General features: G+C 41.1%; 1 protein-coding gene across 1 annotated transcript in view; it reads left to right on the top strand.

The window, feature by feature from the left end:
- The window catches only part of LOC106080790 (oxysterol-binding protein-related protein 9), a 115445-nt gene that overhangs the window by 68024 nt on the left and 19460 nt on the right, over positions 1-27961 (top strand). Inside the window, exons 7-8 of the mRNA XM_013242352.2 lie at positions 19655-20188; positions 20285-20436. Coding sequence (XP_013097806.2) covers positions 19655-20188; positions 20285-20436 — 686 coding nt within the window. The remainder of the gene's footprint in view (positions 1-19654; positions 20189-20284; positions 20437-27961) is intronic.

The raw sequence follows: 27961 nt of genomic DNA, 5'->3' as shown, positions 1-27961 counted from the left end.
GAGCTCACTTATGCAGTATAGGTGCGACAAGTGATAGCATGTGGGGAGATGATGAGACGTTGGAGCATTTCCTATGTCATTGCCCGGCTTTTGCGGTTAACAGACATCGGTACTTAGGTGGGGACACAATACTAGACATAAACCAACTCAGAGGAATGGGCATTAAAAAACCCTGTAACTTGCGAATGTTAACATCCGCTGAATCAGACAAGTTCTCAAAGAAATGAGAATCTAAAGTGGAACTCCTTCTAACTGCTAGTGGGACACACACACACACAGAAGGTGTACTATAGTCTCTTCTTCCTCGATGTCCTCACGGCTTCTGCCGTGTCGTTGCTGGCAACCTTCAGTCTGTCGGCATGTTTTCCGATTGGACAGTAACCTGTCATGACCATGCTCCCCTTTTTGTGACCATCTATCATTCGTTATCCTTCGGGCCTGGTCCTGAAAACTTAGCTTACATGTAGCAAGAGGTATACTCACAGATTCCAGTGTTCCTGGAGTGTGTAAGATAGTTCCCAGTTTCGCAAGCTCGTCTGCTTCAGAATTCCCTGGGATATCTCTGTGGCCCGGCACCCAGAACAGGTGAATTTTGAACTGTTCAGCCATCTCGTTGAGAGATCTGCAACAGTCGAGGCCGGTCTTTGTGTTCAGAAATACGTTCTCCAACGATTTAATGGCTGCCTGGCTGTCTGAGAAGACAATCGTCGTAATGACATTATATCTTAGCCATTCCACCATTTCCTTAATTGCAAGGATCTCCGCTTGATACACACTGCAGTGGTCGGGTAACCTTTTCGATATGACCAGTACTAGATCTTTTGAGTACACCCCAAGCCCACCTGGTCGTTTAGTTTGGAACCAACCGTATAGAACTCTATGTAACTTCTGTTACCAGGGATATCGTAGTTCCAATCGGTTCTATCAGGAATAGTGGTACAGTAATTTTTATCAAAAAGCGGTTCAGTTAGGGTGTAATCTACACTGCCTGGAACATCGGATATTGTATCGAGTATAACACAGTGTCCGTGGCCGCCACATGAACAATGAGAAAGCTCCCTTAACCTTACGCCAGTGGTCGCTGCAATTTGGGTAGCCACAAGGTCCAGAGGCATAAGATGTTGCATTAAATTCAGTGCATCAGATGGTGTCATCCTCAGTGCGGCTGTGCTGCACAAACAAGCCATCCTTTGGATCCGGTTAAGTATTGAGCAGTAGGTGGATTTTTAAAGCGCCGTCCACCAGACCACAACTCTATATAGCATAATAGGTCTAACCACTGCAGTATATACCCAATGCATGACACGCGGTCTTAATCTTCAACCTTTGTCTCTCTTGCAGGTTTATAGGGCAAGAGTGTCCTTTCTTGCCCTTTCCAAAATGTTGGATTTGAAGTTCAATTTTCTGTCCAGCAAAATACCCAGATATTTTGCGCTTTCTGTAAATGGAACATTCTCTGTTTCCAAGGAGAGAGGTTCCACTGTAGGCAACTTGTATCTCCTGCTGAAAAGAACTACTTCTTTCTTGTACGGATTTATACCCAGACCACTTTCGGTAGCCCATTTTGAAGTATATCTCTTAGAGTGCTGGGAAACTTTCCCCTAATCGCAATTGCCATGTCATCATCAACGACCACTTTTACTCCTTTTTCTTCCAGAGACAATAATATATTTTTTATGGCTATATTCCAAAGTAGAGGAGACAGTACACCTCCTTGAGGTGTTTCTCTGCTGACCCATCCTTTTAGATCCACAGATCCCAAGCCTGCCGTAATGTATATTTCAGTAAGTAAATTAATAATAAACTTTCTTACGGTAGAGTTGATGCCTGGAAACTCCAACTCCTTCATGATTGACGTCGGTTTTACATTATTGAAAGCACCTTAAATGTCAAGAAATGCTACCATTGCATATTCCTTGAGAGAACCCACTATGTAGCCGAGAGAACCCTCTATGTAGCCGAGAAAACCCCTCTATGCATGCCCTAGTGCCAAGTCAAGGCACTAGGGCATGCATAGAGGGGTTTTCTCGGATCTGTCACAACCGAGTCATTCAGAGCCTTCGTGTACAAAATGCTACCATTGCATATTCCTTGACAACGAGATAACCCTCTATGTAGCTGACTAGGTCGTGAAGGGCTGTTTCAGTGGATTTGCCTTTACTATATGCATGCTGCTGCCGCGACAGGCGATCTTAAAGGATCTTTGCCCTAAGATATGTTTCTATCAACCTCTTTAAAGCTAACAATAAAAATCGCGCTAAGTTCGGCCGGGCTGAATGTTATATACCCTCCACCATGGATCGTATTTGTCGAGTTCTTTTCCCGGCATCTCTTCTTAGGCAAAAAAAAGATAAAAGAAAAGATTTGCTCTGCTATTAGAGCGATATCAAGATATGGTCCGGTTCGGACCACATTTTAATTATATTGGGTTGCCCAAAAAGTAATTGCGGATTTTTTTAAAAGAAAGTAAATGCATTTTTAATAAAACTTAGAATGAACTTTAATCAAATAAACTTTTTTTACACATTTTTTATAAAGCTGGCTAAAAGTAACAGCTGATAACTGACAGAAGAAAGAATGCAATTACAGAGTCACAAGCTGTGAAAAAAAATATGTTGGAGACCTGTGCAAAATGTCAGCCAACTCGAATAAGAATTGCGCCCTTTGGGGGCTCAAGAAGTAAAATAGAGAGATCGATTTATATGGGAGCTGTATCAGGCTATAGACCGATTCAGATCATAATAAACACATATGTTGATGGTCATGAGAAGATCCGTCGTACAAAATTTCAGGCAAATCGGATAATAATTGAGACCTCTAGAGGCTCAAGAAGTCAAGATCCCATATCGGTTTATATGGTAGCTACATCAGGTTATGAACCGATTTGAACCCTATATGGCACAGTTGTTGAAAGTCATAATAAAATACTTCATGCTAAATTTCAGCCAAATCGGATAGGAATCGCGTCCTCTAGAAGCTCAAGAAGTCAAGTCCCCAGGTCGGTTGATATGACAGCTATATCAGGTAATGGACCGATTTGAACCATACTTGGCACAGTTATTGGATATCATAACAAAACACGTCGTGCAAAATTTCATTCCAATCGGATAAGAATTGCGCCCTCTAGTGGCTCAAGAAGTCAAGATTCAAGATCGGTTTATATGGTAGCTATATCAGGTTATTTACCGATTTGAACCTAACTTTGCACAATTGTTGGAAGACATCGCGAAAAACTGCGTGCAAAATTTCATTCCAATCGGAAAGAATTGCGCCCTCTAGAGGCTCAAGAAGTCAAGACCCAAAATGGGTATATATGGCAGCTATATCAGGTTATGTAACGATTTGAACCATACTTGGCACAGTTATTGGATATCATAACAAAACACGTCGTGCAAAATTTCATTCCAATCGGATAAGAATTGCGCCCTCTAGAGGCTCAAGAAGTTAAGACCCAAGATCGTTTTATATGGCAGCTATATCAGGTTATCATCCGATTTGAACCAAACTTAGCACAGTTGTTGGAAGACATCGCGAAAAACTGCGTGCAAAATTTCATTCCAATCGTATAAGAATTGCGCCCTCTAGAGGCTCAAGAAGTCAAGACCCCAGATCGTTTTATATGGCAGCTATATCAGGTAATCATCCGATTTGAACCATACTTGGCACAGTTATTGGATATCATAACAAAATAAACAAATCAAAATTGCGCCCTCTAGAGGCTCAAGAAGTCAAGACTCAAGATCGGTTGATATGGCAGCTATATCAGGTTATGTACCGATTTGAACCATTTACAATCCCAACCGACCGACACTAATAAGAAGTATTTGTGCAAAATTTCATGCGGCTAGCTTTACTCCTTCGAAAGTTTGCGCGCTTCGACAGACAGACGGACGGACATGGCTAGATCGACATAAAATGTCACGACGATCAAAAATATATATACCTTATGGGGTCTCAGACGAATATTTCGAGTAGTTACAAACAGAATGAAGAAATTAGTATACCCCCATCCTATGGTGGAGGGTAAAAAAATGCTGAATATTTGCAACTTAGCCATTAACCGGTTATTGACTATATCTCCACCATCCTATGGTGGAGGGTATAAAAATGCTGAATTTTTGCAACTTAGCCATTAACCGGTTATTGACAATACTGTATCTCCACCATCCTATGGTGGAGGGTATAAAAATGCTGAATTTTTGCAACTTAGACATTATCCGATTATTCACAATACTGTATGCCACAACACATTTAGTTGAAAAGGACTTTCTCTCCCCCTCTTCTTTTTGCTTAAAAGCCTTAAAGGCAAATGCTCTTAAATAAACACGCTTTACTTTCGCTCTCTCTCTCTCTCTCCATCTCTCTCTTACACTCTTAAGCAAAACAAAAGGATGCATTAAACTAACCAAACAGAGAACAAGAAGCTGAACAGGAAGAAGAAGAAATTCATATAATTTGAGTACCAAAAACTATGAAAAACACAGCCGAATCACACGAGTTTTAGTATTACACTACACATTCTATGTAATTGGACGTGCTCGTCTAAGACTGGGGCACTGTGTGGCTGTGTGGTTGGTTTAGGTCATAATATCAAAAAAAAAAAAAAAAAAACAAGGAATAGAAAAAAAAAGAATTTTTGCAAGAATACCAATTTAAAATTCACACAGTAATTAAAAGTTGAATCCTTTGAGACTTAGCCAACAAGCAGTCTCATCTATAATTAATCAAAATGTGAAAAGTGGAAGGTGGAAATTGCAAAGATATCGTCTGAAATTGCAAAGCAATGGCTGGCATGGATGAGGTGCTGCTATCCATCCATCAGCTATACTAGATATGAGTGAATGAGCAAAGCAAAGCAAATCAAAGCGAAATTATGTGAAATTGCCTGAAAGCACTTGGATTTTATAACCATTTGCCATTAGCAGCCCAAAAGTGATGCCAAAAGTGGGAAGTTGAAATCAACCAAAAAAAAAAAGGAGGCAATTTTTAGTTGAAAGCAAAACCAAGTTTATGACGCATCAAAAGATCTCAAACCTAGAGCTGTTCAACATCATCAACAACAACGTCATAGTTTATATTCTATAATCCAAAGCGTTGCTATTGCTATTTTTTCCAAAGTATAATCTCGGTTTCCAAAAAAGAAGAAAAACCAAAAGGAAATGAAATGAATCTACCCGTCCAATTTTAGTGATTTATTATCAAATCAAAAACCCCAAGAAAATACAAAAAAATATCGCTAGAACTATACAACGGTTTTTTTTTACAAAATAAACATTGGATTTCTTTCTAAACCAACACCAATACACCAGCAGCAGTAACAAAGTGGGGAACCATGTTCCGAAAGTGGGTTAAACGAGTCAGCATAACGTAAGTCACCCATCCATCCACCCAAGCAACCAACTAAACACGCCAACATCCCCCATCCATTTGATGGAAATTCTCGTCACCATATTTGAAAGTGATTTATATTCTGTTTAGACTCCCTCATGACTCTCCCACATAAAGCAAAAGTTAATAGAATTGTCACATTCCTATTTAGAAGTGAAATATTTACTAAAATAAATATCAAGTACACATGTACATGCTCCTCGTACATGCTTACATTTAATGTCAAGTGTATTTGGAATCTTTGTTGAGGCGAAAAAGCGATGGTGGGGATATGTTCGTCTTCCTTTCATGTCACAATATCCATGACATTTGTGTCATGTATAATTGCTCCCTCTCGAATGCATTCGCATAAATGGTCACTGAGCTGAGCTATTAAATTTTTACTGTGACTGCTTTCCCCCTCATTTGCCATTCATACACTCTCATTGAGATTGAATGCTAAACACAGTGGGGGTTGCTTCCCCAAGATTTCCAACAGAGATTCAGATTGATATTTGGTTAGTGTCGTTTCGTTTATGAACTTCAGCAAGTATGTCAACAACCGGAGGAGGATTTCTGTTATAACATAAAAATGTTATGAAAGCTTAATTGAGAATATTAATTAAGTTAATAGCTACAACAACAAATAAAAACTCGCTTAATTCGGTTGGGTCGAATTTTGAGAACCCAGCTTCAAGCTCCTCCGAGTATAAATTCAGAAAATTCAAATTTCAATGAACATTCCTTTAAGGAACAGGGGCAAACTTCCAACGAAAAAATGTACACTAAATAAATCAAGCCACCGTAGCGCAGAGGTTAGCATGTCCTCCTACGACGCTGAACGCCTGGATTCGAATTCTGGCGAGAACATCAGAAAAATGTTTAGCGGTGTTTATTCCCTCCTAATGCTGGCGATTTTTGTGAGGTACTATGCCATGCATAGAAGTCATGTAAAAACTTCTCCCTAAAGAGCTGCGGCACTGCGGCCACGCCGTTCGGACTCTATATAAAAAGGAGGTCCCTTATCTTACTGACTTACTTTAATTGACTATGACAGAACATTTGTTCCCGTAGCCGAACGTGGAATAGCGTTCCCAGCGCCTCGATCTTCTGCGCTTATTCTAAAATCTCTGACACCAAGTATCGAGGTGTCTCCCATCACTTGATCTTTCCAAAGGGCTTTTAGTCTTCCCGGTTTGCGGGAGGCCACCGTAGCGCAGATGTTAGCATGTCCGTCTATGACAGTGAACGCCTGGATTCGAATCCGGGTGAAACTATCAGAAAAAAAATTTTCAGAGGTGGTTTTCCCCTCCTAATGGCTGGCGATATTTGTGAGGTACTATGTCATGCATATAAGTCATGTAAAAACTTCTCCCTAAAGAGCTGCGGCCACGCCGTTCGGACTCTATATAAAAATAAGGTCCCTTATCTTACTTACTTACTTTAATAATCTATGACAGAACATTTGTTCCACTAGCCGAACGTGGAATAGCGTTCCCAGCGCCTCGATCTTCTGCGCTTATTCTAAAATCTCTGACACCAAATATCGAGGTGTCTCACTTGATCTTTCCAAAGGGCTTTTAGTCTTCCCGGTTTACGTATACAACCGTGTTTGCCCTCAAAAGACTTATTTGCTGGAGCTTCTTCATCCATTCTGACAACATGACCTAGCCAACGTAGCCGTTGTATTTTGATACGTGTACCTATGCTATCGACGTCATACAGCTCGTTGTTCATACGTCGCCTATATTCTCCATTATCGCAAACTGGTCCATTTTACGAAGAATCTTTCTCTCAAATACTCCAAGTACTGCCTCATATGCTTTCACAAGTACCCATGCCTCAGAACCATATAACAACTCGGGTAGTATCAGTGTCTTGTATAGTGTAATCTTCGTCTGTCGAGAGGTGGCCATGTTTCTTTATCTATCACGGCGGTGTCGACAAAGACATGGTAGGTATTGATTTGTCCTTCTCGGGTCTTTTCCAGGGTTTGGCGCAGTGTGAATATCTAGTCTAGGGTGGATTTACCAGGTCTAAAGCCGCATTGATTGGGCCCAATTATCTCATTGACTTTTGGTTTCAATCTTTCACATAGAATGCTCGATAGTATCTTGTATGCGATGGGGAGAAGACTTATTTCTCTGTAGTTGGCACATTCCGTCTTGTCCCCTTTCTTGTGTACGGGACATAGTATGCTGAGGTTCCAATCACCGGGTATGCGTTCTTCTAGCCAAATTGCGCCGATAAGCTGAAGCATACGCCTTATCAGCGTGTCTCCTTCGGTCTTAAATAGTTCAGCGGGTAACCCGTCGGCTCCTGCTGCCTTGTTGTTCTTTAGTCGGGTCACTGCTACTTGGACCTCATTCTGACTAGGAGGTATACATTCTATACCATCATCAGGGATTGGTTCTGCGATATCATCTTCGCCGCCAACGTCGGACACTAGCAGTTGGGTAATATGTTCTTTCCATGTCCTTAGCATGCTATCTGTGTCAGTTTCCAGTTTTCCTTCTTTGTCTCTGGAGGAGCATGTGCCATCGGTTTGATGTTCAATTCTTTGGTAGAATTTCTGGACTTCATTCTGAATCCTGTACATCTTAATTCGCTCACACTCACGTCTTTCCATTTCCTTTTTCTTTCTGCGGAATAGACGTTTCTCCTCTCTCCTTTTCTCCAGATACCTCTCCTTCATCTGGCACGCTGCTACTGATTGCAGGGTTGCTCTATATGCCGCATTTTTGGCTTCAGTAGCATCTCAACACTCTTGGGAGAACCTTCCGGTATCCAAGTTCGGATTTCGCGGCATATTCAATGGAGTGGGCAATTGTTTCCCACTGCGCCATTATATCATTGGAACAAAGAGTGCTTTCATCAAGCAGTTGGGTCAGTCGAGTGGAGTATGCCGCTGCCATCTGTTGTGTTTGCAGCTTTTCAATGTCGAGCTACCATGCAGTGTCAGATCGTACTTTCCTCGCCATGTTCAAACGGGTGCGAACCTTTGCTGCAACAAGGTGATGATCCGAATCTATATTCGCTCCACGAATCGATCGTACATCTAACACGCTGGATGGATGCCTTCCATCTATCACAACGTGATCAATTTGGTTCCTCGTGTTTTGATCGGGTGACCGCCATGTGGCTTTGTGAATATTTTTATGTTGAAATCTAGTGCTACTAGTTACCTAGTTTTTTTGCCGCGGTGAAATTTATCAGCCTCAACCCATTACTGGACGTTATCTCGTGGAGGCTAAACTTTCCGACTTGGAAACTTGGACCAAAAATGTCTTCCTTCAATCAAATATACTTTTTTTACACTTTTTTCTAAAGCAAGCTAAAAGTAACAGCTGATAACTGACAGAAGAAAGAATGCAATTACAGAGTCACAAGCTGTGAAAAAATTTGTCAACGCCGACTATATGAAAAAACCGCAATTACTTTTTGGGCAACCCAATATTATGGGCGGGGTAGCGGTCATATTCTCTCTTTAGGCGCTCGTAGAAAATATCCTTGGTCTGCTCGTCCTTGTCTTCCGTCGGGGCATGGGCACAAATAAGGCTGATGTTGAAGAATGTGGATTTTATGCGGCTTGTGGCTAGCCAAATTCATGCCTCGTGTTATGGCAGCTATAGTATAGTTCGTCACCGTTTAGTGTTGTAGTGACGCCATTCCCAGTCCATCGCACTTCCTGTAAGGCGGTAATATCTGCCTTGCAATTCATGGTCCTTTCTTCGTTTGCATGGGTCGTCAACGTTGGGGGGTCCGTTTTTACTATTCCTTTGTTTCTCATAGTAGTTCTCATAGTTTTCCGGGGCGGGTTACTAGCCCAGCGCCCCAACCGCATGGGTTTTGTGGGATTGCACAGGTATCCCTCGTTGTGGTGAGCCGCTTGCTCCAAGATCCGACGCTCGCCTTCATCCGCCCTTAAACTGGGAACAGGCGCTGAGGTTGGCCATTGGTTATTTGAAGGCGCCAATAACTCGCCTTGTCATCTCGAGAATCATTGGCACTTAGTATTTAAATAAGAGCCTGTGCCACCTGACTCCTCACTAAGACTCTCTTCTCGAAAATTCCTGACTGCCCGCGGCCGTATTTGCAGCTACTCCACATAAAAACAGAGCTTTCCACCATCCGCAACCTGTTGACTCGCCCGGTAGCGTTCTGCTAAGCTTCCCGTGGTAACGATGGACACCACACATGTCGGAGCTCAAAGTTCCAGCCTATGTGGTCCTCATAATTATTACGTGTCGGCCGGGGGAGGTTTCTTGTCATTGAGCTTAAAAACTTAAATCGCAGTGCACTTATTGATATGTGAGCAGTTCGCCCCAGTTCCTTAATGGAATGTTCATGGGCAAATTTGCATTTGCAATTTTATCAGTTTAGGCTGTGGTATTAATGAGGAGTACCTGCAAATGTGGTCTCGGGCCGTCAGCTATTGCCAGGAGAGTCTCAGTGAGAGTTCAACTGCCACTGACTCTTACTTTAATATTAAGTGCCAATGATACTCGAAATGACAAGGCGCCGAGTTATTGGCGCCTTAAAATAACCAATGGCCAAAATCAGCGTCTGTTCCCAGGATAAGGGCGGCTGGAGACGAGAGTCGGATCTCGGAGTAAGCGGCTCGCAACATCGAGGGATGCATACATGCACGATTCTACATAACCAATGCGTTTGTGGGCGATAGGCCAGTAACTCGGAAAACTATAAGGATTTCTCTGAATAACAACAAGTAAGAGCGTGCTAAGTTCGGATTACAGCCAAATCGGATAAGAATTGCGCCCTCTAGAGGCTCAAGAAGTCAAATCTCAAGAACGGATTACATGGCAGCTATATCAGCTTATGAACCAATTTGAACCATACTTAACACGTACAAATCGTGTGGTGCCATTGTGGATCTCACCCTGTTGAAGAGTTTTCTGCAACCCTTCCTAAGGTTAGGTTCGTTTTAAGTGGCAGTCTGCCATCAGACTCACTTAGACGTTTTCGTCCATAGTCATACCAGAAGAACAAAAGAAGGAAGATGCTTTCTAGTTCCTAACGTTGAACCATCCAGATCGCTTTAAAAAGCCCGACAACTTGCGAATGTTCACATCCGCTAAATCAGACAAGTTCTCCAAGAAATGAGAACCTCAAGTGGAACTCCTTCTGACTGCCAGCGCGAGACACACACACACACAGAAGGTGTTCTATAGTCTCTTCTTCTTCGATGTCCTCACAACTTCTGCAAAAGTCGTTGCTGGCAACCTTCAGTCTGTCACCATGTTCTCCGACTGGACCGTGACCTTTCATGACGGACACAATGACTGAGACGTCTGTTCTAACCAATGATAGCAACGAAGAAGACCTCCTCAAGTCTAGATGAGGCCACATAGTTTTGGAATGCTCACAGCCACCTCTTTGTGACCATTTATCATTCGTTGTACTTCGGGCCTGGTCCTGAAAACTTAGCTAACATGTCGCTAGAGGCATACCCACAGATTCCAGTATCCCTGGAATGTGTAGGGTAGTTCCTAGTCTACAAGCTCGTCCGCTTTAGAATTTCCTGGGATATCTCTGTGGCTCGCACCCAGAACAAGTGAATTTTTAACTGTTCAGCCATCTCGTTGAGAGATTTGCGACAGTCGAGGTCGGTTTTTGTGTTCAGAAATACGTTCTTCAGGGATTTAATGACTGTCTGCATGTCTGAGAAGATATTTATGATAATAGTGACATAATATCTTAACCATTCCACTACTTCCTTAATTGCAAGGATCTCCGTTTGATACACACTGCAGAGGTTGGCTAATCTTTTTGATATGACCAGTTCTAGATATTAAGAGTACATCCCAAAGCCCACCTGGTCGTTTAGTTTGGAACCATCCATATAGAAGTCTATGTTACTTCTGTTACCAGAGATATCGTAGTTCCAATCGTTTCTCTCAGAAATAGTGGTACAGTAAATTTTATCAAAAAGCGGATCAGGTAGGGTGTAATCCACATTGTCTGGAACATCGGATATTGTACCAAGGATAACACAGTGTCCGTAGCCGCCACATGACCAATGAGAAAACACCCTTAGCCTCACGGCAGTGGTCGCTGCAATTTGTCTAGTCACAATGTCAAGAGGCATACGATGTGGCATTGAATTCAGTGCATCAGATGGTGTCGTCCTCAGTGAGACTGTAATGCACAAACAAGCCATCCTTTGGGTACGGTTAAGTATTGAGCAGTAGGTGGACTTTTGAAGCGCCGTCCACCAGACCACAACACTATATAACATTATGGGTCCGACAACTGCTGTATATACCTGATGCATGACGCGCAATCTAAAACCCCAACTTTTGCCAATGGCTCTTGCAGGTGTATAGGGCAAGAGTTGCCTTTCTTGCCCTATCCAAAATGTTGATTTTGGAGTTCAGTTTTCTGTCCAGCAAAACACACAGATATTCTGCGCTTTCTGTAAATGGAGCATTCTCTCATCCCAAGGAGGCAGGTTCCACGGTAGGTCACTTGAATCGCCTGCTGAAAAGAACTAGTTTCTGCAGGAGATACTAGAGTGACTTAAAACTTTTCCCGAAAATAACTACCTATTACGAGTTACAGAATATTCTTGCGGAGCAAATTAAGAAACTGTCCACTCCACTCAACGGTACAAACGAAAATCATTACCTAGGGTAATTGTCTCACAAGTGTCGTAAGCACTAGTAGGGGAAACTACCGCCGAACATTTTTTCTGCTGTTCTAGTCGGAATTTGAACCCAGAAGGGGACATGCTAACCTATGAGTTATGATGGTCCCATGTTTTTTGGATTTGAATATATTTGCAGTCTGAAAGCAGACTCACTTATCAGTTCAGACTCACTCACTTATCAGTAGCGACAAACCAGAACCTCTAGTGGAAATCGACATTGCAATTTCTGCAATGTTAATCCTATATATTTACTATTGGGTTGCCCAAAAAGTAATTGTCGGTAATATAGTAGTAATATTCAGTCACAACGGCTTGTGACTCTGTAATTGCATTCTTTCTTCTGTCAGTTATCAGCTGTTACTTTTAGCTTGCTTTAGAAAAAAAGTGCGCGAAATTTTGTTTACATTTGTTTGTTTGGCGTCAATTTTAATATGGGAACCACATGTATTGAAAGAAATTCATTTAACAAACCGAATCAACGCTTGTGATATGCACCTTAAACGCAATGAATTCGATCCGTTTTTAAAACGAATCATAACTGGAGATGAAAAATGGATTGTTTACAACAACGTTAGTCGAAAACGATCATGGTCCAAGCATGGTGAACCAGCTCAAACCACTTCAAAGGCTGATATCCACCAAAAGAAGGTTATGCTGTCTGTTTGATGAGATTGGAAGGGTGTGGTGTATTTTGAGCTGCTTCCAAGGAACCAAACGATTAATTCGGATGTTTACTGTCAACAATTGGACAAATTGAATACAGCCATCAAGGAGAAGCAACCAGAATTGTTCAATCGTAAAGGGGTCATATTCCACCAGGACAACGCTAGACCGTACACATCTTTGGTCACTCGCCAAAAACTGAGTGAGCTTGGCTGGGAACTTTTGATGCATCCACCATATAGCCCTGACCTTGCACCATCAGACGACCATTTATTTCGATCTTTGCAGAACTCCTTAAATGGTAAAACTTTCGGCAATGATGAGGCTATAAAATCGCACTGTGTTCAGTTTTTTGCAGATAAAGGCCAGAAGTTCTATGAGCGTGGAATACTAAATTTGCCAGGAAGATGGCAAAAGGTTATCGAACAAATAGGCAATTATATATTTGATTAAAGTTTATTCTAAGTTTTATTAAAAATGTATTTACTTTCTTTAAAAAATCCGCAATTACTTTTTAGGCAACCCAATAACTCAGCTTTCCTAACTCTAAATCGAGTTTAAAAAATTATGAAATTTTCTTATTCAATGTTGGTTCTACACATTACAAGTAACGTTGTCTTCAAAGTTTAACTGCAATCATAAACGATGGCTAACAAATTACACGACATATGTAAGACGACAAATTTAATTGCACTGCCTTCATATATATTTCACAATTTTCAACGTGCTTAGAATATTTTAGCGACAACAATTTGCATGACTTCTAAACGAGCTACATACGAGGAGTACTACACACTATTATCAGAATTCTTAATTGTTGTCCTTTCGTTTCGTTGTTCATACGCATTCATTCTGTGTTGGCTTTGGTGGCGGGCGACACCCACTACGCAACATTACGCTTGCTGCTTATCGCTGCTATGATGATGCGTGCCTTCAATAATAAATGCGAAATGGGAAGCCAACAACAGCAACATATCAACCGCCCTCTTACGTCCGTTTTTTGATTGTTGTTTGCTGTTTGCAAGGAATAAATAAATGAATGTGTGTTAAGTACAGAGCAGAGCTTCATTTTTTTTTTTTTTTTGAATAAACAAGAAACAGGAAATAAAATAGTTCAGGGCATAAACATACGTACATACCCGTAGTACATGTCGACTTATGTATATGTAACTCTGGTACATATATATATATGTAACACATATTAAAGAAGCCATATTTTAAAACAATGGATATGAGTAGCGCACAAGATAGACAATGTGGAGCCATAATATTAAGGTCATAAGGAATTAATAATACATTTTTGACGCCGTCGAAAGATGTCATTGTGAATGAGAGTAGCTTTAAAAATATTATCTTCCACAAAGACTCATACAAGAAACTGGCAAGTTATCATTCCATGATTTTCCAAAAAGAAAACTGTTGTCATACTCCAAACACAAAGCAAAAAGATGAGGAAATATTGGGTTGCCCAAAAAGTAATTGCGGATTTTTTAAAAGAAAGTAAATGCATTTTTAATAAAACTTAGAATGAACTTTAATCAAATATACTTTTTTTTACACTTTTTTTCTAAAGCAAGCTAAAAGTAACAGCTGATAACTGACAGAAGAAAGAATGCAATTACAGAGTCACAAGCTGTGAAAAAATTTGTCAACGCCGACTATATGCAAAATCCGCAATTACTTTTTGGGCAATCCAATATTTGCTGTTGCTTCTAGAATTAGTTGTGCTACCGATATTTTGATTTCTCTGAAACACACATCATCAGCCAGACTTGAAATAAAATTTGGACAAAATTTTCTTTAAACATAAACCCCTCCCTAGTTACCGAGTTGGTAGTGTATTCGGCTATGGATTCAATTGCCTTCATTCTATACCCCTAAATGCTAAATGCTGTAAGTCGCTGACATAGGAAATGTTCCAACGTCTCTTTAATTTTCCCACATGCCCTGCACACACTGTCTCTTGCCTGACCAATTCTGCATGGGTGCGCCCTAGGTCTAATTTGGCACAAAATTATACCGAAGTCATACTGACTTCCTTCCTTCTTTCTCTCAGTAATAACCTGGTCTTTGCCGCTTTGGTTCGGCAAGAAATATAATTGGTGGGAATACATCTGTAATTTTCGAACTGACAGTGATATCTTTACCAAATACAAGACAAATTTGCCCATGAACATTCCATTAAGGAACTGGGGCAAACTTCTCACAAATCAATGAGTGCTGTCCGATTCACTTTTAAGCTCAATGATAACGGACCTCCTTTTTATAGCCGAGTCTGAACGAGGTGCTGCAGAGCGACACCTCTTTGGGGAGAAGTTTTTCATTGGCAAAGTATCTCACAAAGGTCGCTAGCATTACGAGGGGATAACCACCGCTGAAAATTTTTCTGATGTATCTGCCAGAATTCGAACACGGGCGTTTAGCTTAGTATGCGGGCATGCTAACCTCTGCGCTACGGTGGTCTCCATCTTTACCAAATACATATAACAATAATGGATTCTTTCAGATCCTAAATCCATACTTGGGAGACTAAGGGGCTGTAATCCCAATGTTTCAACCACCGATTGAAAGATTAATAGATTGGATGAGACTAATGGCGACCAGAGACATGAAGTATTCACAGTCATCTATGGCTGTCTCGCAGACCTCAAAAAGTCTCAAGGAGTTGTATCCGACGGATTCAACAAGTTGAAACGGTGGAGTTGGGAAATCAGATAAGTGCTGAACACTTATCTAAGGAACTATCGATCACATTCTGGTGGATTACAGGGACTGAAAATTTCACTGCCACGATCAAAACAGGAGGGGAAGGCGTCGAAATGGGACCCGACAAACCCTGTGTGTGTGGGTCTTCCGATTCGATTGGGCTCATGGTGTGCGCCAGCGAGAAAAGACGGATCTATAAAGATAGTTCAATAGAAACAGCTAAATTGCAAATTTGCCCATGAACATTCCGTTAAGGAACAGGGACAACCTTCTCACATATCAATAAGTGCTGTCCTATTCAAGTTTAAACTCAATGATAAGGGACCTCCTCTTTATAGTCGAGTCCGAACGGCGTGCCGCAGTACGACACCTTTTCGAGAAGAAGTTTTTAAATGCCACCGATATTTTCTGATATTCTCGCCAGGATGCGATTGAGCGTCATAGGCCGACGTTTTAACCTCAGCGCCACGATGGCGTCCAGAAACAGCTAGTGGAGCATCTAAGGAGGAATCGTCCACACCGTAAGTGTCCAGTGTCCTGAGGAAGAGTGGTTCCACTGTTTTCTCATCATAACAAGATCGAACGAATCATGTGGGGATGAACTCCTGGCAAACTCAGAAAACGAGGCTAACGCAACAGTGGCGAAAATTCTGGTATGGCACACGATTAAGAGATGCCGCCTTTATCCTGAAGTTGCTGGCTGAAGCCGCTTCTGCTGGGAAAAAGAGCCTCATTATAGGAAGTGGTGCTAATCCACATCACCAGATATGGGGAAGTTCGGATATGAAATGCTTATTGAATATATTAGAAGTTACAATCTGACGAGGTACTAGATGTTACCTTTGTATCGGAGGATATAAGCGGAAGGATATGTGAGTGGAATGTGCGTGATGGCCACAGCTTTTCTGATAAGCATTATATATAGTTTTAGCTTTCGAGAAAATACCGCAAAAGTGGTTCCTCGACTATGCAGAGGAAGGCGGATTGGCAGAAATTTCGGCCCATTCTGTACGACTACCCCTTCTAGATCAGAAAAGGAAGTGAAAACTGCGGAAAGACATAGACATAATGGTCAAGCGGATCACGATGGCTCTGCCAACAAAGGGGCAAACAGCTACCGCCATGGTGGTTCCCGAACTGGTTGGCTTAAGAAAACTCCTCAACAGGGCGAAAGCCACAAAGGCACTACACGATTGGGACGTCTATAAGGCTGAGCCAAGTAAATATAAGGGTGAGCTTAAAAAGGTTTAGGACAAATCCTGAGTGGAACTCTGCAGTTCCGTAGAGAATACATCTGAGGCCTCTAGTCTAAGAAAGATTCTTTACTCGAAACCTATTACAAATGCAAATTTGTCCATGAGCACTACATTAAGGAACAGGGGCAAACTTCTCACATATCAATGAGTGCTGTCCTATTTAAGCTTAATGATAAGGGGCCTCCTTTTTATAGCCGAGCCCGAACGGCGAGCCGCATTGCGACACCTCTTTGGGGAGAAGTTTTAACATGGCATAGTACCTCAGAAATATCGCCAGCATACACTGAAAGGAAATCCTTCGTCACCGGAATGAAATCTTTCATTAATGCAATGAAATTTGTCATTGTTTTGAAACCAACGTAGAGCTTTATTGCATTAAGGAAACAAGTTTCATTCAATCAATAAAAAATAATTTATTTTCTTTCTTCTTATAATTTGTTTTAACGTTTTTCAACAATTTTTTTATTTATTTTATTCTGCTTTAAAATACATAGTATTTTCATTCATTTAATGAAATCATGAAATGACAAAATTTACGGTAATGAAACTTTTCATTACATTAACGAAAAAGTTCTTTATATTTATGAAAATTTTCATTGATTAATGAAAACACACTAATGAAACGCGTTCATTGATGCGACGAAACATTTTCCTTTCAGTGTAAGTAGTGTATAACCACCGCTGAAAACTGTTTTTTTCTGATTTATCGCCAGGATTCGAACCCAGCGTTCAGCGTCAAAGACGGACATGCCAAACTCTGCTCTACGGTGGTCTTTAAACCTATCACGGTGGGATATATTCAGAAAATGTATAGACAATGTATAGTTAGGAAACACCTGAACTAATCATTGACACACATTTTTCGAGAAACTATCCAACGTGGAGCCTGAAAAGGTTGTCACTGATATGCATTCGTCGGAGGTTGTAAGGGAAATTGTGTCTTAGTCGAAAATCCTTTGGGCGATAAAAAGTTTCGAGTCCTTAAAGATAATGTGTCACCGGTTAAGTTACAGGCTTAGGGAGATATACTATGATTTTATCAGCATGTATATACCTATAGGATGCAGGGACACAAAGGTAAATTTAATTCCAAAAGCAGGAAAACCTTACCACGCGAATGCGATAGTTTTCGTCTTATTGGTCTGCTGAAGATTAGATAGGTTTATAGAAACATATCTTTGGGCAAAGATCCCTGGAGATCGCCTATCTCGACAACAGCATGCATATAATAAGGCCAAGTCCTCTGAAACAGCCTTTCACGACCTAGTCGGCTACATAAAATGTTCTCTCGCTGTTAAGAAATACAAAATGGTAGCATTACTGAAGGAGGAACACCTCATGGAGGTGTACTGTCTCCTCTGCTTTGGAATATAGCCATTAATAATATATTATTGTCTCTGGAAGATAAAGGAGTAAAAGTGGTCGCGTATGCTGATGCCTTGGCTATTGCGGTTAGGAGAAAGTTTCCCAGCACTCTTAGAGATATATTTCAGGAAAGTTGTCTAGACGTAAATCCGTGTAAGGCGGGAGTTGTTCCTTTCAGCAGGAGATACAAGATACCTAAAGTGCAACCTGTCTCCTTGGGAGGAGAGAATGTTCCAGTTATTGAAAGCGCAAAATGCTTGGGTGTTTTGCTGTTTGGAAAGGACTAGAGAGGCTAACTCACTGTTTCAAATTTCATCAAAATCGGATGAAAAATTAAAAATATCGGGAGATCGGTCTGTATGGCAGATATCCAAATATGCTACGATCTGGACCATATCCAACAGAAAGGGATAGAGCTCTATCAAAACTCACTGTTTCAAATTTCATCAAATTCGGATGAAAAATGCTTCTTTTATAGGCTCAATACCCTATATCGGGAAATCGGTCTATATGGCAGCTATATCCAAATATGCCAAATATGCCAAATATGCCAAAGCTCACTGTTTCAAATTTCATCGAAATCGGATGAAAAATGCTCCTTTTAGAGATTCAATACCCTATATCGGGAGAACGGTATATATGACAGCTATATCCAAATATGATCCGATCTGGACAATATTTAAGAAGAATGGGAAGGGGTCTACCAAAACTCACTGTGACAAATTTCATTGAAATCGGGTGAAAAATCGGAAGATCGGTCCATATGGCAGCTATATTCTAGTATGGTCCGATCTGAACCTCATTTAACAGGAATGGGTAGAAGTCTCCCAGAACTCAATGTGCCAAATTTCATCGAAATCAGATGAAAAACGCCCATTTTTAAAAGCTCAATATATTATATGGGGAGATCGGTCTATATGACAGCTATATCCAAATATGGGCCGATCTGGACCACACTTCTTGGAAATATTTAGGTAGGGGTCTACCAGAACTCACTGTGACAAATTTCATCGAAATCGGATGATAAATTATCAATTTATTGCCTCAAGTCTGGGGATCTGTCTATATAGCGCATATATATAACAAAATTCCGATTTTTTGGGATCCGAAGGTCAGGTTTATATACAAAGAATACGAAATCATCAAAATTTGTTTGGAAATGTTTTTATTCCCAAGATATCTGCAAAATAAAAATACCCGGCATTTGGATATATATTGGTAAAATACCTGGGTATTTGCCCAATTTACCGGGTAAAAACCTTGGGTATACACCCATCCCTACACATTCGACATCCATATTATCTTTATCGCTTCAGATAGAGGTCAGGAGTTTTTTTAGAGGTCAGGAGTTTTTCCCATAACTTGACCCTCTGAAATTTGAATTTTTTGTTGACAAGGCTTCCCCCTTGTGATTAAGGGTGCAATGTAAACCCAGCCTTGTTTGCAATATGCTTCTTTATTACTTAGGCTTTTGATAACTCTTTTCCTAAGTTATTGTCTACGAGATATTTGTGTTATTTGACACGTTTCCCACACTCTTTGACATACAAATAAAAGATCTTAATTTTCTGGCATTTTTCCTATCTACTAATGGCACATGTCTGCTTTTATTTTTTTTTTATTTCAGTGCAACCCGGGGATTTTCGGTGGATACATCACCACCGGTTGAAGAAAAACCGCCGGAAATAAATTTCTCGACGACAACAGCCGCATCAACAGCCAATGTTCCAACATCATCATCACCTTCAGTGCCTGAACAAGATGAATATCAAACAGCATCCAGTACGTTTAGTGATTTTGGCAGTGGCGTTGGTGCTGGTAGCGGAGGAGGAGGAGTTGGTGGTGGTGGAAGTGGCATTACTAACGCTGCAGCCAATGCTGGCACTGGCAGTCGAGGGAGCTATAGCGGTGATGGTAGTGTAGTTATGGGTAGCAAAAATTCATCACTTCGTGATTCAATAGACTATGATGCCCTGTACGAGGAGGAAGAGGACTCAAGTATTAGCATGGAGGCGCATGGTTCAATGATTTCACATTTGCTATCACAAGTTAAAATAGGTATGGATTTAACAAAGGTGGTGCTGCCAACATTCATATTGGAAAGAAGATCCCTTCTCGAAATGTATGCCGACTATTTTGCCCATCCGGATTTATTTCTTAAGTGAGTAAGCCGCCACCAACTCAAGCCATCAAATATGTAGACAACATTACATGAAATGACTGCTTGCTTTTCCCCCTCTTCTCATATTTATTGCAGAATTGCCGATTTAGATAATCCAAAGGATCGCATTGTACAGGTCTGCCGTTGGTATTTAAGCGCTTATCATGCTGGACGTAAAAGTGCTGTGGCTAAGAAACCATACAATCCCATATTGGGTGAAATTTTTCAATGTTATTGGGATTTTCCTGGTGAGTGAACTTTGTAGGGAGAAATGAAAAATGGAAGAGGGCAAACACTTTGTTTAAAATTAACTAAGAAAGCAACATGACATTTAACAAAAACAAGTTAAAGGGTGCTAATTTCGGCCGGGCCGAATCTTGGGAACCCACCACCATGGATTCTGCTAAAAATTTATAGAAAATAAGTTTAGTGGAAGGACATAATTTTATTCTACATACCGAACTTCTGTCAAACCTGCAAAAAATAAAGCTTCTGGGAACCGAACAAGGATGATCGAAAGACGGGTTTACATGGGAGCCATATCAGGTTATATACCGATTTGGACCGTATTTGGCACAGTTGTTGAAAGTCGTAACAGAACTCAAGGGCTCAAGAAGTCAAATCGGGAGATCGGTTTATATGGGAGCTATATCAGTTTATAGACCGATTTCGATCGTACTAAGCACGGTTGTCGCATGTCCTAACAGAACACTATCTGCAAAGATAGTGTTCAATTTGGAGCCCTAAGTATAAAGAAACCAAGATATTGGCCATTTTGGCAAAATTTGGTCATTTTTTCCAAACGATGCCCCATTTTTTAGAGTAAATGGCCCACAGTGGCCAACTTGGAAATAGTGGGCTGAAACCGTTTACAGGAAATATAATATGGACTATGATCTTTCCGAATCTATTCAATTTAGATTTCTAAGTATTAAAGATATTGGTAATTTTTGGCAAAATTTTGTTAGTTTTTCGTATAATTCTTCATTTTTCAGAGTAAATGACGCACTGTGACCAACAGGGAAATAAGAGCCCTTAGTATTAAAAAAAAGAAACAAGATATTAGCCATTTTTGGCTAAATTTGGTCAGTTTTCATATAATGCTTAATTTTTCAGCGTAAATGGCCCACTGTGACCAACAGGGAAATAGTGGGCTAAAACCGTTCACAGGATATATAAAAGGGACTACGCTCTTTCCGAATCTATTAAATTCGGAGCTCTAAGTATTAAAGAAATCAAGATATTTGTCATTTTTGGCAAAATTTGGTCAGTTTTTCATATAATGCTTCATTTTTCAGAGTAAATGGCCCACTGTGTCGAACTGGGAAATAGTGGGATAAAACTGTTTACAGGGAACATAATAGGACTACGCTCTTACCGAATCTATTCAATTTGGAGCCCTAAGATTTGGAAAAACCAAGATATTGGCAAAATTTTTTCATTTTCCTTATGATTCTTCCTTTTTCAGAGTAAATGGCTCACTGTAGCCATCTGAGAAATAGTGGGCTGTAATATAAGCTCTTTACAACTTAAGGGCCAGGCATCTTGCAACACACTGCTACAACAACTACAAAAGGAATCTTGCTCAGAATGGGCATATTCTATTTACATATAATAACAACAAACGTGGCAGTGACAAAGTTTTACCCACGGCTAACAAAGTTATCTTCTCAGACAGCAAGATACCCACTCAGACCATTCCAAGCATGAATAAATAACTATAATAGCCGAGCTTTCAAGCCTATGAACTGCCTTACACATTCAAGCAGATCGGAAATATGTGGGTGATAACCTTGAACAGGATGTTGAGTTTTCATTCTTAATATGTCTAGAAGCTCCCTTTTCTTAACGCGCCTGGAAACTTACTTTACTTACTTACTTTAATTGACTATGACAGAACATTTGTTTTACTAGCCGAACGTAGAATAGAGTTTCAAGCGCCTCGATCTACTGCGCTGATTCTAAAATCTCCGACACCAAGTTTCGAGGTGTCTCCCACCACTTGATCTTTCCATCGGGCTTTTGGTCTTCCCGGATTGCGTGTACCACCGTGTTTGCCTTCAAAAGATTTTTTTGCTGGAGCTTCTTCATCCATTCTGACAACATGACCTAGCCAACGCCGCCGTTTTATTTTGATGCGTGTAACTATGCTATCGCCGTCATACAGCTCGTGGTTCATATGTCGCCTATATTCTCCATTAACGCAAACTGGTCCATATATTTTGCGAAGAATCTTTCTCTCAAATACTCCAAGCACTGCCTGATTTGCTTTCACAAGTACCCATGCTTCAGAACCTTCTTCTGTCGAGATCATCTTCTGTAATCTTCGTCTGTCGATAGATGGCCTTGTTTCTAAACTGGAAACAACGCGCCTGGGAACCGCAGTTGCCAATCGCTTCACTCGAAGACCTCTGGTCCATTGTGGTCCTCCTAGAAAGAGATAAATTAAGAGAGAGGAAGAGAAATGCTAAAGCTGGTAGAAAAAAACAAAGATAAACAAAAAGCCAGCATAGGACCGACAGAAGTCTCACTGACTAGAGGGCCGTCCCGTCAGCCATCCAAAGCCCTTGCAGAAGAAGAAGTCCAGAATTATTCGGGGGTGAAAGAATGTAGTGGTGTTAACCCATAATCCTACGCCTTCTCTCCAGTGAAATCGGATAATAAATTCTTCTTTTATGGACTATAGATCGGAAGATCGGTCTAAATGGCAGCTTTTTCAAAATATAGGCCAATGGAGGCCATATTGAAAACGGATGTTGAAGGGACTAACGCAGCCTACTGTGCAAAATTTCAGCCAAATCGGGTAATAAACGCTCCTTTAACGGGCCCAAGACCTTAAATCGGGAGACCAGTTTATTTGGCAGCTATATCCAAATATAGACCGATCTGAACCATGTAGTGTAGGAATGCTGGAAAGCGCAACATAGATCCGTGTTTAAAAATTCAGCGAAATGGGAGAAGATTTGTTCCTTTTATTGCCCCAAGACTCCAAATCGGGAGATCAGTCTATATTGCAGCATATATATTCAAATATCCCGGTCTTGACCATACTCAGTACGAATGTCGATGAGCCTACACAAAACACTGTGCCAACTGAGCTAATTATCTTAATTTTTAATGCCAGTGTCGTGATTTTAGCCACGGACATCGTCTGGGATTTTTACGACGATCAAGAACATACATACTTTATAAGGTTGGAAATGGTTATTGCGATGTGTTAAAAACGGAACGACAAAATGAATATACTCCCATCCTTCGCTGGTGGGTACAAAAACGTAATAAGTTCGGCCGAATCCAATCTTGGATTTCACAAAAATTTTGCCCCTATTAACTCAGTTCGTATTTGAATTATTTTACAACAATCAAATCGGAATTTGTTTGCTATGGTCTGAGGTTTTCATATCGGCGAATCTGTATTTATCATATCATATTTGGCCCGGATGCCGAAAGTCATAGCAGAAGTCTTTGTGTCAAATTTCAGCCAAATCATGTGAAAATCGATGTCGCTAGGGGTTCCAGAAGTCAAATCCGGAAAGCGGTTTACATGGGGGCTATATCAGTATATAGACCGATTCACGTCATTCTTGGCATGGGTATTGGAAGTCTTTGTGTCAAATTTTAGCCAAATTGGATGAAAAATGAGACTTCTAGGAGCTCGAGAAATCAAATTCGGGAATCGATTTGTAAGGGCGTATACCGGTTTATTGGTCGATTCGGATTATATTCGATAGTTATGTTGGAAGTCAGATTAGAAGTTCTTCTGCTAAGCTTCAGCCAAAACGGATGAAAACTGAGGCTTTTAGGGGCCCAAGGAGTCAAATCCTGGGATCGATTTATATGGATGCTATATCAGTATATAGATTAATTCGGATCACATTTGGCCCGGACGCTGGAAGGCATAACAGAAGTCATGGTATATAATCAAATGAAAATTGAGATCTCTAGAGGCTTCACAAATCGAATCCGGGGCTCGTTTTGTATGGGGGCTGTATCAGTATATAGACCGTTCGGATCATTTTTGGCTCGGACGCTGGAAGGGATAACAGAAGTCTTTGTTTCAAATTTCAGCCAATTAATGTGAAAATTAAGGTCTCTAAGGACTCTAGAGCACAACCGTCTCCAGCTGCTCTTCATCCTCTCGCCCCGAGTCCATCGCCACGTCAGCGACCTGACATCGCAGTGGCCGGTCAGGACTACCACGAAGAATTCAAAGTAACGCCTCCCCAGCTCAAGCAGAATCAACGTCCTCGCTCGGGATAACCTTACCACCGTACCATTCACCGTAGTAAACATCCTCCATCCCAAATAGCCAAGTTTGTGGGGTTCACCATCGACGTCGCACTCTCAGAGTCCATCTGCGATCCATACCTGGTCAGCCCGGCACCCGCTTCGTTTCCCGCCACCCCTTGCTGGCCCGGAACACAGTACAATGTGACAACAGCCCCCGAAAGTACTTGATGCTCCGTGCGTCTTCCGACAACCTTCGACTTCACTTGAATCGCGACAGTCTGAGTGGGCTGCGGCGGCTCTTGACTCAAGAGGATCGCAAAACCCTCAGCCTGAAATACACCGCACCCATCCAGGTGTCTATGTGACTCCCTAATTCTTAGGGATTCAACACACTAACTGTGCGTTCTAAAACAATCCAAATGTGTAATAGTGTGTGAGGCACTTGCCTCTTCTTTTTTCTTTGAACATTTGTCGATCAACAAAATAGAACGATAAATCATCAAAAAAAATTTTTCAATCGGCTCAGCTGCCGATGAAAAGCATCGGCTTCTTTCACTAGTGTAATGCCACCGTGGCGCAGATATTATCTTGGTCGCCTATGACGCTGGATGCCCGTGTTCGAATCCTGGTGCAAACATGTAAAATTTATCTCCTCACTGGACTGACGACATATGTAAAGATTTCACCCGTGTTCTCTACTGAGTGATGTCGCCTTGTGGCTTGCCGTTCGGACTCGGCACTCACCGTGGGGAACTACCTGTTTCTCTCGCTCAGCTTCAACTTCTTATCTCTAAATTCCTCATACGATTGGCGACCATACATATAATTCGCTATCCAACATTTCAGGCCTAGCTGGAGTGTTGGCGATATTCTCAAAAGGTGTGAACGCATCGAAATCTTCCATAAACAAAGATGTACGAGGACCGCCCTATGGCAACTGCATGACCTTCGAATTTCTTCGCAACAACATGACATTTAAAAGAAAACGTCATGTGAAAACGTCTGAAAACGCAAACGGAAAATTCTCTTAAGGCAACCCAATCGGGGTTCTTCTGATTGTTGCATATCCGGTGTCCAGAGATTGTGAAGTAGGCTGCTTGTTGGTATTGTAGCAATGTGCTATCTTTTTTCTGTTGGTTGTTGGTTCTGTTGAATATCCGAATCCAGGAACTCTGAAACTAAGATGGGGTGCGTCCAGAGGGATATGGGTCTGAGTCGAGTGAATCTGGCTAGGCAGCTAATCAGGTGACGTGTGTGGTCCCAGGTCACAATCGGAATACACATCACAAGATGCACGTTGGCATCAATCCTTGCTCTGTAGCAGTTCAGGCGCCTGCTGTTGGGTGAATGGAGAGAACTGCGCATGGGTCTGTTCCCAAATGACGGGTTGACGGAATACGTCATTTAAAACAGACCTAGTAACGCAATTGATAAGTTTGGTGAACTGCTGCAGTCATCCTCAATTCCAATGGAGGTATCCTCATTCAATATGCAAAATGGGATCCATCAATCTGCTCTGCCAAACCCTCTGGTCGTTACCCAGAAAGAATGCCATGTCTCATAATGGGCATTAAAGTCTCTTAAACCCAAGAAAATATAGCGAGACAGCAGACGATTTATGTCAGGTTATTACCAGAGATGGTCTGTCGGGAACCCCGACATATATGTCATACATTTTTGATGTATAATACATATGAAATCATGAATTTAAGAATATGGCAACACTGGCTCATAGGTTAAAACGTGATACTGTAACATAAAACAACCGAGTTTCAACCCTGGCGAGAACATTAAAAACATTTTTTTACTGTTATTCTCCCTCACTATTAAATACTGGCGACATTGGTGAAAATCTTAACCGACATATAGACCGTCTTTGGTTATAACCTGCCATCCGGTGTTATTTACAAGATTCCTCGATTTACCCTCCCTACATTCAAGGTATGGGTTACTTACTTCAAGAACAGACGTGATAGGTATACATATACGTCATGATATGGTTCATTGAGAAATCTAGTATGGGGTGGAAAATTTGTCTGCTTGTATATTTGTGTATATTTTGCAATAACTTTAAGTTCCTTAACATTGACATTTTGGAAGGTCACTGATTCGAAACTGTTTGGGATTCAATTGATAGTAGCTTTTACCAGGAGACCGGGCCAGAGTTTCTTATATGAAGTTGGGATCCTCCAGCCTGCCTATGGCGAGGCCTCAGTTGGGAGCAACTAGTGGCTATGGTTTGAATCTAAAAGCTCGAAGTGGTGTTGCATTTAAAAATGGGTTATATATCGGGAGGAGTATTATGTTGTGCTCAGCTCCTAACCAAGAGCGTAAACACATCCAAACACGTCCTCAAGGCTGTTAAGCGGGGGAATTGGTAGACTCAATGTATTTATCCTAATTTAAAAGCCCAACAATGTTTCACATCTATTATACCGACCTATAATGGTCGTCAAACATTACAGAACTATGGTACGGGGTTCTTTTTAATCCCAGCGCGGACCAGAAGCAGAAGGATCAGTCACTCTGGGGTGTGTTTTACCGGCAATCCCCGTCCGAAAAGGATTGATTCTATTGGGTCAATGAGGGTACAATGTGGCGTATGATCTATGGTATAGGAGGCATAATTATCGAAAAGTAAACATACGCACCCAAGTCCAAAAAATTTATTAAAGAAATGGTACTATTTTAGAGGAGCTATCACGTGCTGTACTCAATTTTAGTTTTAGACCCATGGTTTCTTGGGCGAAACTTTTCAGAATTTGTGATAGATTTTGATTTTAGCAATCGCTAAAAATTCTAATAGACGTGGTCTCCGTGCATGTTTTTGAAGTTGTGCCAATGGCGTCGAACGCTATTACAACGATAATGGCTTTTGCTTAGAACGTCCAGGTTCAAATTCTGGCAAGGTTTTGCCGAATTTTTATTTGATTTGTTTTTATGGTATTCTAATGTCTCCCTCTAGTCGGGAGACATGGCTAGACCTCTAGACGGTCTAGCCATGTCCGTTCTTTTGTCCGCCTTTCTTTTGAAATCACGCTACAGTCCTTAAAAATAGAGATATTGAGCTGAAACATTGCACAGATTCTTTTTTTGTCCATAAGCAAGTTAAGTTCGAAGATGGGCTATATCGGACTATATCTTGATATAGCCCCCATATAGACCGATCCGCCGAGTTAGGGTCTTAGGACCATAAAAGCCACATTTATAATCCGATTTTGCTGAAATTTGGGAAAGTGAGTTGTGTTAGATCCTTAAACATCCTTCTTCAATTTGGCCCAGATTGATCCAGATTTGGATATAGCTGCCTTATAGACCGATCCACCGATTACGGATCTTAGGCTCATAAAAGCCACATTTATTATCCGATTTTGCTGAAATTTGGAACAGTGAGTTGTGTTAGGCCCTTCGACATCTTTCTTTAATTTGGCCCAGAATGGTCCAGATTTGGATATAGCTGCCATATTGACCGATCTCTTGATTTAAGGTCTTACGCCCATAAAAGGCGCATCTTATAGACCGATCCATCGATTAAGGATCTTA

This window comes from Stomoxys calcitrans, chromosome 5 (assembly GCF_963082655.1).
Source record: "Stomoxys calcitrans chromosome 5, idStoCalc2.1, whole genome shotgun sequence".
In the NCBI taxonomy this organism is placed as follows: Eukaryota; Metazoa; Arthropoda; class Insecta; order Diptera; family Muscidae; genus Stomoxys; species Stomoxys calcitrans.
Note: the sequence above shows the minus strand (reverse complement) of the source record. Positions and strands in the feature narration are given on the sequence as shown.